This window comes from Candoia aspera, chromosome 2 (genome assembly GCF_035149785.1).
Source record: "Candoia aspera isolate rCanAsp1 chromosome 2, rCanAsp1.hap2, whole genome shotgun sequence".
In the NCBI taxonomy this organism is placed as follows: domain Eukaryota; kingdom Metazoa; phylum Chordata; class Lepidosauria; order Squamata; family Boidae; genus Candoia; species Candoia aspera.
Window position 1 is genome coordinate 166,689,734 of NC_086154.1, and position 15,340 is coordinate 166,705,073.

General features: G+C 37.4%; 1 protein-coding gene across 1 annotated transcript in view; it reads right to left on the reverse strand.

The window, feature by feature from the left end:
* The window catches only part of WRN (WRN RecQ like helicase), a 66,708-nt gene extending 51,645 nt beyond the window's left edge, over window positions 1-15,063 (reverse strand). Inside the window, exons 1-7 of the mRNA XM_063294771.1 lie at window positions 14,953-15,063; window positions 10,583-10,694; window positions 9,787-9,905; window positions 6,349-6,494; window positions 5,265-5,413; window positions 4,351-4,500; window positions 350-422 (exon numbers count right to left, since the gene is read on the reverse strand). Coding sequence (XP_063150841.1) covers window positions 350-422; window positions 4,351-4,500; window positions 5,265-5,413; window positions 6,349-6,494; window positions 9,787-9,905; window positions 10,583-10,657 — 712 coding nt within the window. The 5' untranslated portion in view covers window positions 10,658-10,694; window positions 14,953-15,063. The remainder of the gene's footprint in view (window positions 1-349; window positions 423-4,350; window positions 4,501-5,264; window positions 5,414-6,348; window positions 6,495-9,786; window positions 9,906-10,582; window positions 10,695-14,952) is intronic.
* Window positions 15,064-15,340: the final 277 nt, after the last annotated feature.

Sequence of the window (15,340 nt, forward strand, 5' to 3'; positions counted from 1 at the left end):
GGCATATTTTAATTTTCAAAAAGTTTATATTCATCATCTGAATCAATTCACAGTAGGACGAAGACCTCTTCACGAAGGTATTGGACTGGAATCTACCACATCTAGGGCTGACAGAGAATGACTGGCCCAATATCACCTAGCCGAGTTCCATGCCTAAGAGAGGGCTAGAATTTGAATTTCCCCATTCCGAGTCCAGCACCACAACCCCTACATCACATGGCTTCAGTAGTGTGTGCATACAGTGTACTGTAAAGGTCTGCTTGTGTGTGCATGCATGCATGCACACATCCACAATACTGTGCAGTGATGCCTGCTGTATGAAAAAGTTGCTTATCTCTGATTTACTCACCTGTTTTGAAAGAAATGTGCCTCTGCTTATCACTACTCAAATTTATTAGGTTTTGGTAAATAAGGAAGCCGGCCTACAAAAAAAAGAAAAGGAAATAATAGTTTTCAATGTAGAGATAAAAATGTATTTTTTTAACTTAAAAGATTTAAAGCAATCTTTTCTAATCTAATGCACTCCAAATATGCTGGGACCTCAGCTCCCCAAATTCCCAACAAAAATGGCTGAAATCTGGGAGCTATGGTCCCAAAACTTCAGGAGTGTACCAGATTAGGGAAGACTAATCTGAAGCCCCATACCAAAAAAGGGAAACACTAAAGAATGTTCAAACTATCGAACAGTGGCACTCATTTCACATGCCAGTAAGGTAATGCTCAAGATCCTGCAAGGTAGACTTCAGCAGTTCATGGAGCGAGAATTGCCAGACGTACAAGCTGGGTTTAGAAAAGGCAGAGGAACTAGAGACAAAATTGCCAATATCCGCTGGATAATGGAAAAAGCCAGGGAGTTTCAGAAAAACATCTATTTCTGTTTTATTGACTATTCTAAAGCCTTTGACTGTGTGGACCATAACAAATTGTGGCAAGTTCTTAGTGGTATGGGGATACCAAGTCATCTTGTATGCCTCCTGAAGAATCTGTATAACGACCAAGTAGCAACAGTAAGAACAGACCACGGAACAACGGACTGGTTTAAGATTGGGAAAGGAGTACGGCAGGGCTGTATACTCTCACCCTACCTATTCAACTTGTATGCAGAACACATCATGCGACAAGCTGGCCTTGAGGAATCCAAGGCTGGAGTTAAAATCTCTGGAAGAAACATTAACAATCTCAGATATGCAGATGATACCACTTTGATGGCTGAAAGTGAAGAGGAACTGAGGAGCCTTATGATGAAGGTGAAAGAAGAAAGTGCAAAAGCTGGCTTGCAGCTAAACCTCAAAAAAACCAAGATTATGGCAACCAGCTTGATTGATAACTGGCAAATAGAGGGAGAAAACGTAGAAGCAGTGAAAGACTTTGTATTCCTAGGTGCAAAGATTACTGCAGATGCTGACTGCAGTCAGGAAATCAGAAGACGCTTAATCCTTGGAAGAAGAGCAATGACAAATCTCGATAAAATAGTTAAGAGCAGAGACATCACACTGACAACAAAGGCCCGCATAGTTAAAGCAATGGTGTTCCCTGTAGTAACATATGGCTGCGAGAGCTGGACCATAAGGAAGGCTGAGCGAAGGAAGATCGATGCTTTTGAACTGTGGTGTTGGAGGAAAATTCTGAGAGTGCCTTGGACTGCAAGAAGATCCAACCAGTCCATCCTCCAGGAAATAAAGCCAGACTGCTCACTTGAGGGAATGATATTAAAGGCAAAACTGAAATACTTTGGCCACATCATGAGAAGACAGGACACCCTGGAGAAGATGCTGATGCTAGGGAGAGTGGAAGGCAAAAGGAAGAGGGGCCGACCAAGGGCAAGATGGATGGATGGATGATATTCTAGAGGTGACGGACTCGTCCCTGGGGGAGCTGGGGGTGTTGACGACCGACAGGAAGCTCTGGCGTGGGCTGGTCCATGAAGTCACGAAGAGTCGGAAGCGACTAAACGAATAAACAACAACACAAATCTGAAGCCATCCACCCTAATTACTTAGAAGGAAGGCAACACATCCTAAAATTTATAAACACAGGAAAAAAAAAACAAGTAATAGTCAGTAGTTTATTTATTAACACAGAAAAATAATAACAAGTAATAGTCACTATAACAAGTAATACACAGTAGAGGATCAGTATAAAATGGCACAAACTTGGGACTTTTGGGAGAGGTATAGCAAACTGAAGATGGTTCTGCAAAAGCGGAGCCAATAACCCCAGCAAAGACCAAGGAACCGGAGAGTAGACCATTTCTCTGGAACCTCTCTGGATAAGAAGAGGACAGGAGATCACCTACATGTGCTGCTCCTTGCAAGGAGATTACATGGCTGCTCCTTGCAAGGAGATTGCAGGACAGCAGTTTTCTGCAGGTTTGAGCACTGGGAGATGACAAAATTAGCCATCTTGCTCACAACTGCGGCAGAGACTTTTAAAGGACACTAAGTTTGCAAGCCTTACTTTCTAATCACTTTTGGAAATTGCTCATTAACTACTTCTAAGCTATTAGAGACCTTCAGAACAACAAGTCTGAAAATGCCGGGTAAGTCTGCCTTCAATCCTGAACAAAAGAAAATTCTAATCATAAGCTTAAGAATCTAAAGAGACTGAAATAAACAGCAAAAAGCTAAACAAGATTTTGATCTTAGAAAGTTATAAACAGACTAAGGGTCCAGATAAATTTGGAATATTAAAACTTTTACAATAAGATTTTGGAATTAATTATAAAGAACAAACAGCTTCTTGTGGGAAATCAGTTCTGTTTTGATTTTTACAAGACACAACAAGGAAAAGAAATTTCATGATTTCAAAACCTGGACACTAGAGGGGACTAAAGTTTTTAGGTAGAGAAAAGATTTACAAGCTTGTAAAATGTTGCAAAACATTATAACAATGAAAATACTGAAGGAGACTTTTGAAGAATGGAGTCAGAAATTAGTAGCCACAATATCAACAATGTCAATAATGATGTCTGCTTCTATGGATAGACTATGTCCAAAAGATGTTATTGAAGAAATGACAGATGTAGGACAAATTTTATCTGACAAGATAGAGATGGTATCGAAAGTGGATTTACAATTGACAGGCCAAGAGAATGACTTAGAGAAGGATGTTTCACTGGATCTACAAAAGAAACTGGCTGAGGTTTTAAAATTTAAAAAGGAAATTCATGCGACAAACCAAGAAAGTGACCTAGATACTTTTTTCCTATTGGATTTACAAAAGATGCTTGTTAAAGCCTTGAAATTCCATGCAATGGGACAAAGAAGAAATGAAAGATTAAGACTGTTAGAAGGAAGGATATAAAGTTGGTTTATTTGATCAAGGTTAAAACAAGATACGTTTTTACTTCTGGCAACCCTTTATGGACTTTCTGCTGACGCCAAGACTGAAAAGATGATGTCTTATGGATTTGTTTATAAATAAGAGATAGGATATGGTATGAAGAGTAAATGTTTGTAACCTTAGAGGGGGTGAAGATTCACTAAATTTGTTTATACTTATTGTGATGAAGGTTGGAAGTCACTTCTTTACATATTTCTTTTCTCTTTATTATAGTCTTACTTTTCTTTCTTTTTTTCTTGCACTTTTTATTTCTTCTTTCTATTCTCTTTTCTTTCTTTAAAGTATGTAATGCTGGCATCCTAAAACTATATGGGTAAGTGCCATGTCCAATTTAGCCAAGAATGAAACATACATTTACAATATAAACAAACTATAGATCTTATTATTGACCTTCTACCCCATTCAGAACAGGGAAACAGTCTGACCCTCAAACAGAAATTAATTTGAACAAAGTGTTAGAATATCCATTGCATTCTTCTTTTACAGTGGGATACGGAGTTCTGGAATGTGGGCTTATAAAAGAGAGGAGGGACTCTTGCTCTTTCCAATCAGAATTCAGTCTTTCCAGCAGCATCAGGACATAGCAATCTCACTTCGACAATGGCATTTTGTTTTAATGAACAGAAACTGAATTAGCCATTTGACCATAGGCACAGTCTCTACCTTCTTTCATGTGCCACAATTAAACCTCAAACTCTTAGTTAACCACCTTCTATTTTATCTGACCCAGAATAAGGATCTCACAGAAAGCCTGGACCTTAAACCATTTCCTTAATGTTAGTTTAAGACGTCAAGTTTTTCAGATCCTGGTAACTATACTTTACTGGTTTAGACAAATTCTGGGATTTTTTGCCTAATAAACATGGAAAACTAAGTAGGTTACACATACAATCAGACGCCTTTTTCCATATCTTGCTTTATAAAACTGAGATGTAATCAACTAAATAGGCCAAAGCAGATTTTCAAATTTTATATGAACTAGAAAAATACAAGCTTCTTTGTACATACATATGCATCTGTAGCTGCATACAGCTTTTGCTCCTCAGTTAATGGAAAGTGTTCCCAGTTACTACAGCGGACCAATTTGTCTTTCACAAGCTGTTTCTGTAATAGGTGTTTGACAAGGCCATTTAAACTCCATATCTCCTTACAATTTAGCTAAAAATGAAATTACAACAGTAAAGCATAAATCACTTCTGAAACATAATCAGTAATACATTTATACTGACCCACTTCTAATAGAAATGACACAAATCAAAACAAGACCATTTTATTGATAAATGTAAGTCTACATTCAAGGCACACAATGAGTCTTTAAGCCATGTTTAACCAAAGCTTTATTCTGCTAAATGGTTACAATAACGGTTTCCATAACAAGGTTGGCACCAAGAAGTCCATTAACAACTCCAGGCAAAGGCCCCCCGATATCTGACACAACCCTAAGTTCCATAACATACAAATGTAACTTTAAAAAAAAAATCATGTTAAGAGCCTAATATATCTACACCTCTTTTGAGGTAACAGCCATTAAATTTGGTGGGATGTTCTCCCAGTAAAGCATTCATATATTATCTATGAAATTTTTTATCAGAAAGCACTTTCAGTGATAAGACAATCAAGGCTGATTAGTACTAAGATACAGTACTTGCTAAAAATTCAAATTATCTGACCATTCAAAAATCATAGAACATATTACCGAACAAGAAAATAAGGACTCCAATAATCAATTGAAAAATTAATGAGTGCTGTGTGCCACAGTAAAAACAAGATCCAAGAAATCTTACTATGGGATATTTAGATCCCTTTTCTCTTATATTGCTATCATTTTATAACATATTTCTCTGTGTTCAACAAACATTTGCTCTCTTGCATAACTGACTTTTCCTGTTTTGCACTCTCCCCAATATTCAGGGAGTCATTACCTTTTCATTAGCAAGATCAGCCAAGTCCACAAGATTCTCCAGTTTGATTTCAAAATCCCGCATCAGCTTCCATTTATCCCCTTCAATACCAACCCCAGCTTTTTTAATAGTGTTATCTTCAAGCAACCTTTTCAGTCCCACAGGAAAACCTAAAGGGATGAAATATGAACACAAACATTATTTAGATAATGAAGCTGGGCCTATTTCATATATTAAAAAGCTGATTACAATGATTTAGAACCAAAATGGGGAATCTAAAGCTCCTAGGGTAATTTTATGTAGATCCTAGCACTCAAGACTTTATAGCCCTAGTTCATTCTTGCTCTCTGGAAACTCCTTTCCCTTCTGCTTTATTTATGTGTACAGTGTGTGTGTGTGTGTGTGTGTGTGTGTGTGTATGTACATGTGCATATATATACACACACACACAGTATATCTAAATAAGCAAAACAGAGAGGAAACAACATGTCAGGGAGAGAAAGAAATTTATACATGCTACAGCCTCCATCTGTTTTATTTTGGCTCAGTCTGCTGCTGCTTGCTGCCCTGACTGAATTTTCCCAAGAAAATTGGAAAAAAAAGTTTCCATCCCAATTTAAAACAATTGCAAGTTAATGATTTTGAAATAAATTAGACATAATACATGTTACAATAAATTCTTCAATTCAATAGACAGACAGACAGACAGACCAACCAAATAGGCATGGTAAAGGGCTTTAAAGATCTAGAGATTTCTGGAGAAGAGACATTTGGAAGAGACTATTTGGAATTCCTGCTCAGGCTGGAATACCAAATCTGAGCCCATTCCCAGTTACTCAGACTCAGTTTTCTGTAAAATTACTTACCAAAATGGACTTTGTAAGGATCAACAAAATCAAGAACTAGGTGTGTTAATAGTAGTCTTACAAATAAAGACCATTTTCCTTCAGTCAAAAGCAATATCCACATACATTATCCACTTTAACTACTCATGAATTTCACCCAGAAAGAGAGGAGGCATATCAGGCAAATTAGCTGAGAATTTATGCAAAAAGGCATCCTAACACATCTGTCTTGCTTAGAGATCAAATTGAATAGTACTGACTTGACATAGAAGAGATGTGAAATAGGTAACACTTGGTTTCAGACTCGCACAGCTGAATTAAGGCAACTTTTCCTTCCTTCCCTTTAGCATAGATGGCTGGCCATTCAATGTCAAATCCTAACACAGCTCCAACAGGCAAGGTAACACTGCAAGATATAAATGTATCTGAGGCATCGTAATATCTTAACACCACAATAGAAAATAATTGCTTCTTACAAACCATCACTGTGAAATGAGAAACTAATTCAAGAACATGCATTTCCCACTTCCTCCCTTTCTCCCCTTCCCACAAAAATGTTTTCTTTCTTTTCTTCTAAAAATTATACCACCCGCACAATTAATATTGATGAAATAATCAAGATTATGACAAATAAGGGAAAGAGGGAGAATCTGGACTAGAGAGTAAAAAAAAAGGAATAGGAAAATACATGTGATTAAGACTGGGTTCCGATTTGCAAACAGTAATTTTTACACATATACCATGCGGAATACATCACAAATTGTTAGATAAAGAGCAATGAAACTGTGGTCTATATAACACATTTTATATATGATATTTTACTTTTTATCACTCCTTTTAATATTTTACATATATTTTTATAGACACTTATACCTGATAGAATATTAGTCATGATAATGCAAATTAATAAGATTGTTTTTAAACTTGATTAAGGGGCTCACTTACATTGTGATCCAAACGTATTTTAACACTTAATCGGAACTTGTAAACTCAAATTTAAAATTATTTTAATTTAGATGGCTCATATTTTATGGCTAATGGCTAATGTGCATATTTTTATAGAATTGTATCTGGTCAGTGACCGTAATAAAAGCAATTGAATTGAATTGAGCAATGAAAAGGAACTTGCCGCTCAAGTGATTATAAAACAAAAATTAAAACAGAAATCTTATAGTCAGTGAAGCAATAATTTGTTTCTATAACACAGTAATTTGTAAAGCCTGCTCCTTTATGCACTTTTTAGTGGTCCTTAAGGTTAGGTAATATAAATGTAGCTCATCATTTAAACAGAAAAGCAGCTTGCCATTCCAACTGCATGGGACATCGCAAAAGCTCCTCCAGGGTGATTTTCTTCCAGTATCTTTCCAACAGATTAAAGTTATAAATAGTAAATGAAGCAGTTGAGTTTTAATTCCCACATACTGCAAGTACCCACCAATATACCATAATCCAGAAATCCTTTTTGATGTGTAAATCAACCTATAATGATTTACTGTTATAAATGAGCCAGGCCACTCTGACTTACTCTTTTCATCATAAAGAATAGAAAGGAACTCAATTAGAGCTTAAATCTTACAAATAAGCAAAGTAGTCAAGTCTTGTTCAACAACTATTTGGGTGACTTCCCCCATCCATTTATTTTGCCAACACTCAGATGGCAATTCCAAAATTTTATATGTATGTAGGAGTGCATTTTCAATAGTGACAGTGTGCTGTAGGCATTCTGTGGGATGATATATTTTTCTGGAGCAAAAAACATGGAACTTTCTGCTTTTACTTGTTTATATATTGGGGTTTTTTTATGTGGTGAATTGGGATGGGAGATATGGTTGTATGTAAAAACAAAATGCAAAGACCACAGTCTATTTGTGAAGTGTATATTTTGCCTATATGTTTATGAAGAGGCATTTCTGTTGTTTGTGGGATTTGGGGAGGCTGTTACAGATTTTTATGCAGGAGGTTATGTATATGTCTGAGTATATATCTCTGGCCATCACCATTTTCTCTTCTATTAAATATTTTAAATTTGCTGGGGGGGGGGGAAATACAGGTAGTCCTATTTAACAACCACAATTGGGACCAGGATTTTGGTTGCTAAGCAAAATGGTCATTAAGTGAATCCAACCCATTTTACAACCTTTTTTGCAGTAGCCGTTAAGTGAATCACCATAAGTGTTAAGTGAACCACATGGTCATTAAGCGAATCATGCAGTTCCCCATTGATTTTGCTTGCCAGAAGCTGGCCAGGAAGGTCACATGACCATGGGATGCTGCAATGGTCATAAATATGAACTGGTTGTCAAGCACCCAAATTGTGATCACATTGACTGCAGAGATACTGAAACAGTCATAAGTGTGAGGAGTGGTTGTCAATTCAGTTTTTCAGCACTTTCATAAGTCCAAACCATCACTAAACAAATGGTTGTTAAGCGAGGACTACCTGTATGTGATTTGGCATTCAGAATCAATTCTCATCTCTGCTTTATACTCAAGGAGAAGTTGGGTACAGAAAGAAGATCATGGCTGAAGAGAATTAAGAATTTCTGGAAAAAGCAAAAAGCAGTGCTTTGGGGGCTTTTTTAAATCTCTGTAGATTGCCACTCTGTAGAGTGGTATATAAAAACAAACCAGGAATGAAGCAGAATTTGTAAACTAACATCAAACCATGGTTTTACACTGTAGTTTGATGCTATAATATAGCTGATTGTCAATGTGAGATCCAACTTCAAATAAAGTACAATTAAACAAAACAATCCTGACTTGGTATTTTGGCCTGGGACATATGGCATATAAGCAAGTCAGAATGGAGACCTTACAATCACATTTCAGAAAAACAGATCTACTAAATTTTGCTTAGACCCTTCAAGTTGTAAAGATTTTTTAAAAAATATGAACTCTGAAAACAAACAGGTCCTGACAAATTACATATGAATATAGACAATGTGATTTGCTTTTGAATAATCTTGCATAACCTTGGACAGTAAAATTAATTTAACAATTTGATTTAATTCATGCAACATACTAAGTCATTTTGTGATTAGGTTTAGCATGTCATTCAGATACCAGTACAACCTTAATAACTAAAAATAAGCTGTGGTTATGATTTGTTAGGGACGCGGTGGCGCTGCGGGTTAAACCGCTGAGCTGGCTGATCGGAAGGTCAGCGGTTCAAATCTGCGTGACGGGGTGAGCTCCCGTTGCTAGTCCCAGCTCCTGCCAACCTAGCAGTTCGAAAACATGCAAATGTGAGTAGATTAAGAGGTACCGCTTCGGCGGGCAGGTAACGGCGTTCCGTGTAGTCATGCCGGCCACATGACCACGGAAGTGTCTACAGACAAACGCCGGCTCTTGGCTTTGGAACGGAGATGAGCACCGCCCCCTAGAGTCGGACACGACTGGACTTAATGTCAAGGGAAACCTTTACCTTTACCTGTGATTTGTTAATAATTGTATTTATTTTTACATTTTGTCTGACCTAGATGGGATCAACAATTTACTGTTGACCCCATTCTGTTGACAAGTTACAAACAGGACATCAATATTGAGGACATCAATAAATGTAAACGATATATACATATAATTCATAATTTCTATGAATAATTATAATCAAATAAAAACACAGTTATGGACAAAACAGGATATACATTATTTCAAAATAATGCACTACAAAGGAAAAATGCAAGTTTTCATTATCTTACAGAATATCTTCCGAGAGCAAGGAACAATCATTAGCGTTGTAGCTGTAGATGATAGAGCCGCCGTATTCTAAGAATGGAAGGTTATCTTCCAGGACACTAGGTTGGAATGGATTCTTCTGCTTCATAAAAATGTGAAAGACAACTTGGTTTAAAGTGTGTTTAAGAATGTGTAATGGATTGCTAATATTAGCATACATCATAATATATTAGTTCTTTTCAACTTAATAGAAAATACCAGCTTGATTGCTGAGTTAATGGTAGCAAAGTGAGAGGTGATTTGAGATTAATTTTTATATGCAAAGAAGGCACAATTCTACAATGTATCAGTGTTTTAGATACTTTTTACACAGATTAGGAAGTTAACAAATAGAATGGATCTACATACATGCTACCAAGAGAAACTTCTTTCCCAATTGCCTTATTTATCAGAAACTGAAGGACACTGTACAATATTGCTAATAAAGTGTATCTTGGCTAAAAATGAAATTACTAGATCGAATGCCCCCACATAGGATGGTCTAAAAATCAATCTGAATACATAATGATTGAAACCTCCCTGCAAAAATTGGTATACCCAATTATAACTGGCCTCTGGGATATAACCAGCCTCTTACACCTTGAAAATACAGCATCAAGTATCCACAGTAATCAGTAAACAATAAACAAAGAATTGCAAAGAACTGAATTAGTCAGTAGTCCTGAAAATTTCCATGCAAATTGGAAATTGCACAGAGGACCTATCATTTTTCATGCTTTCCGTTATTATATGAACCAAGCATATATTCTGATTTCCTACCTTTTTGTCACCCACAGAATCTACTCTGTTCGGTTCTGTCATCCATAGGGGAAGTTTATTTGGTGGAGAATCCATAGTTCTGTCAATTTACTCATCTGTATATGAACATGTTCTGAAATAAGAGACATTTTTATTACCTTTCTTGAAAGCAACAAAAATACCTTAATTGCCGAAAGATACGATTCATAATGATTTTCTTGTTGCATATTCATTTTCAGCAGATAGGTACCTGTTTGAATATTCTCTTTCACTTTTTAAATAAATTTTACTAGAAGTTTTAAAGAGAACACAAAAACTAACACAAACTAATACAGAATAAAGAAAATAAAGAAAAAGAGACAAAAAAGACAAAGAAGACAAAAGTGCAGAAACAAAAGATAAAAAGAAATAGAAAGAAAAGGCTTCTGATTACCTTTGCAGTAAATATGATTACAAAGGTATATCTTACTCTGTGATTACAAAAAAACCTCACTCTTTTCTATTATCTAATTTTTTTTCTAATCATCAAAACCACAATTCATAAGTGCATTTTTTTCTTTTCTTTTCTTTTTTTTCATTTCAAAGCTGTCTATAAGGGGTTTCCAGTCAGCCATAAATGTAGATTTAAAAGTCAATTTAGCCATTTCTGCAAGTTCTATCATCTTCACCAACCATTCCGCTGTTATAGGTAGTGTCGAACTTTTCCACTATGGAGCGTATAGTAATCTTGCTGCAGTCATCATATATAAAAACGATATTCCATGGCTTTTTTCTAGTTTTGTTGTTGTTGTTTATTCGTTTAGTCAGTTTTGCCTTTAATATCATTCCCTCAAGTGAGCAGTCTGGCTTTATTTCCTGGAGGATGGACTGGTTTGATCTTCTTGCAGTCCAAGGCACTCTCAGAATTTTCCTCCAACACCACAGTTCAAAAGCATCGATCTTCCTTTGCTCAGCCTTCCTTATGGTCCAGCTCTCGCAGCCATATGTTACTACAGGGAACACCATTGCTTTAACTATGCGGGCCTTTGTTGTCAGTGTGATGTCTCTGCTCTTAACTATTTTATCGAGATTTGTCATTGCTCTTCTCCCAAGGATTAAGCGTCTTCTGATTTCCTGACTGCAGTCAGCATCTGCAGTAATCTTTGCACCTAGGAATACAAAGTCTTTCACTGCTTCTACATTTTCTCCCTCTATTTGCCAGTTATCAATCAAGCTGGTTGCCATAATCTTGGTTTTTTTGAGGTTTAGCTGCAAGCCAGCTTTTGCACTTTCTTCTTTCACCATCATAAGGCTCCTCAGTTCCTCTTCACTTTCAGCCATCAAAGTGGTATCATCTGCATATCTGAGATTGTTAATGTTTCTTCCAGAGATTTTAACTCCAGCCTTGGATTCCTCAAGGCCAGCTTGTCGCATGATGTGTTCTGCATACAAGTTGAATAGGTAGGGTGAGAGTATACAGCCCTGCCGTACTCCTTTCCCAATCTTAAACCAGTCTGTTGTTCCGTGGTCTGTTCTTACTGTTGCTACTTGGTCGTTATACAGATTCTTCAGGAGGCAGACAAGATGACTTGGTATCCCCATACCACTAAGAACTTGCCACAATTTGTCATGGTCCACACAGTCAAAGGCTTTAGAATAGTCAATAAAACAGAAATAGATGTTTTTCTGAAACTCCCTGGCTTTTTCCATTATCCAGCGGATATTGGCAATTTGGTCCCTAGTTCCTCTGCCTTTTCTAAACCCAGCTTGTACATCTGGCAATTCTCGCTCCATGAACTGCTGAAGTCTACCTTGCAGGATCTTGAGCATTACCTTACTGGCATGTGAAATGAGTGCCACTGTTCGATAGTTTGAACATTCTTTAGTGTTTCCCTTTTTTGGTATGGGGATATAAGTTGATTTTTTCCAGTCTGATGGCCATTCTTGTGTTTTCCAAATTTGCTGGCATATAGCATGCATTACCCTGACAGCATCATCTTGCAAGATTTTGAACAGTTCAGCTGGGATGCCGTCGTCTCCTGTTGCCTTGTTATTAGCAATGCTTCTTAAGGCCCACTCAACCACACTCTTCAGGATGTCTGGCTCTAGCTCACCGACCACACTGTCAAAGCTATCCCCGATATTGTTATCCTTCCTATACAGGTCTTCTGTATATTCTTGCCACCTTTTCTTGATCTCTTCTGCTTCTGTTAGGTCCTTGCCATCTTTGTTTTTGATCATACCCATTTTGGCCTGGAATTTACCTCCAATGTTTCTAATTTTCTGGAAGAGGTCTCTTGTCCTTCCTATTCTATTGTCTTCTTCCACTTCCGCGCATTGCTTGTTTAAAAATAATTCCTTATCTCTTCTGGCTAACCTCTGGAATTTTGCATTTAATTGGGCATATCTCCCCCTATAACTGTTGCCTTTTGCTTTCCTTCTTTCTTGGGCTACTTCTAGTGTCTCAGCAGACAGCCATTTTGCCTTCTTGGTTTTCTCTTTCTTTGGGATGTATTTTGTTGCCGCCTCCTGAACAATGCTGCCAACTTCTGTCCAGAGTTCTTCCGGGACCCTATCTACTAAGTCCAGTTCCTTAAATCTATTCTTCACCTCCACTGCATATTCCTTAGGAATATTAGTGAGCTCATATCTAGCTGATCTGTGGGTCTTCCCTAATCTCTTTAGTCTGATCCTAAATTGTGCAAGAAGTTCGTGATCTGAACTACAGTCAGCTCCAGGCCTTGTTTTTACCGACTGTATAGATGTCCGCCACCTTTGGCTGCAAAGGATGTAATCAATCTGATTTCGGTGTTGTCCATCTGGTGAAGTCCATGTATAAAGCCGTCTCTTAGGTTGTTGGAAGAGAGTGTTTGTTATGCAGAGTGAATTGTCTTGGCAAAATTCTATCAGCCTATGTCCTGCTTCATTTTGTTCTCCCAGGCCATACTTACCTGTAATTCGAGGTGTCATTTGACTGCCCACCTTAGCATTCCAGTCTCCTGTGATGAAAATAACATCTCTTTTAGGCGTGTTGTCCAGTAGGTGCTGCAGATCCTCATAGAACTGCTCTACTTCAGCTTCTAGTTGTCTGTCCATTAATCCCAAAAGAAAAGTCTCTGGTTTCAATTGTACATTAGTCTTTAAAATCTTCTGAATTAGTGTATTTATTTATATCCATTTTTGGGGGGCTTTTTTACACATCCACCACACATGATAAAATGTACCTTCATGTTGTTCACTTTTCCAGCAAAGATTCGAAGTACCTTTATACATTCTAGACAATTCCTCTGGTGACAAATACCAATGATACATCATTTTATAAAAATTCTCTTTAAGGCTAGAACACAGTATAAATTTCAATCCTTTCAACATATATTTTCTCATTGATCCATTTGTACGTTGTAGCCAAAAATTTCAGCCCATTTTATCATACATTCTTTCACTTGTTCTTCTTCTGTCTCATATTTCAACAAAAGTTTATTCATTTTAGCAATAACATGTTCATCATTTGTACATAATTCTATTTCAAACTCAGTCTTGCATTGTTCAAAGCCATAAAATCTTTTGTCCACTTTAAACCTTTCTGAACATTCTCTTTTGCTTCTGATAAGCAAGCATGAGAAAAATTGAAAAGGGTAAGAAAGCAAAGAATGCAGCTATATACAGTAGGTCAATCACCTATTCTCATCCAGAATGCTGTGTATAGCATAAATTGCTCTATTTTGGGGGAAAATGTTGTCATAGTTGTTATTATTATATTTTTATCCTGCCTTTTTTATACATAACTCAAGGTGGCAAACTTATCAAATACTCCTTCCTCCTATTTTCCCTACAACAACAACCCTGTGAGGTGGGTTGGGCTGAGAGAGAGGGACTGGCCCAAGGTCACTCAGCTGGCTTTCATACCTCAGGCAGAACTCAGAGTCTCCTGGTTTCTAGGCCAGCATGGCTAAAGGAAAAGAAAAAAGGATCTTCTGAAAAGAGCCTCTTCTCTTGGTTTTGGTTGAACAAATACTTTGAAAATGAGAAACAAGTACTACTTTACAATATACACTGTGCTGCTGGAGTCAGAACAATAATGTTTGTCACTTTGAAAACATATTTAGATTCCGGATGCACGGGTATGTCCCAACCAATACATTCAAATGCAATTACAGATCAATATAACCACTGCCTTTCAAGAAGATTTAATGTCAAGGAAATATTTGTAGAGGTGCGCCCTTACTATGAGGCGATTATATAAATACAAAACTAAGTCCCAGAGGGAAAGCTGGGTATAAATGTAATAAATTACTCTATGAGTATGGATCGCTGGTGATGTCCAGACGTTAGACAATTTCACATGCAAATATAAGCGTTTAAATAAAAGCTAGATCTCCTAATAGTCTCGCTGGAAATAAAATGAAACTCACCTCACCGAAAACCCCGAAATCCTCCCACTGACACTTCCATAGGCAAAAAACTTCCTTTCGATATCTCTTTCCCGCCAGACGCACGAAAAAATCATCATCGATAGCCAACCCTATCGTCGCAATAAATATACGTCACGAGCCATCATACTCCCCCCGCCTTTCTTTTCGGCCGCTGTCAACTGTAGAAGGTGAAATGAGGTGAAGTGCATGCGCACAAACGCTTCCGTGTCCGCCGACCGCCGTCAACGCAGGACATTCTGGGGGATGTAGTTTATAATTCCTGGAAGACAAGGTGGGGGGAGACGGGGCGCTTCAAAGTTGGAGGGAGAAAGCGTTTCTCTTCCCTGCCCGCTCAGTACGCTGTTTTTCTCGCTCTCGTGCTGAGAGG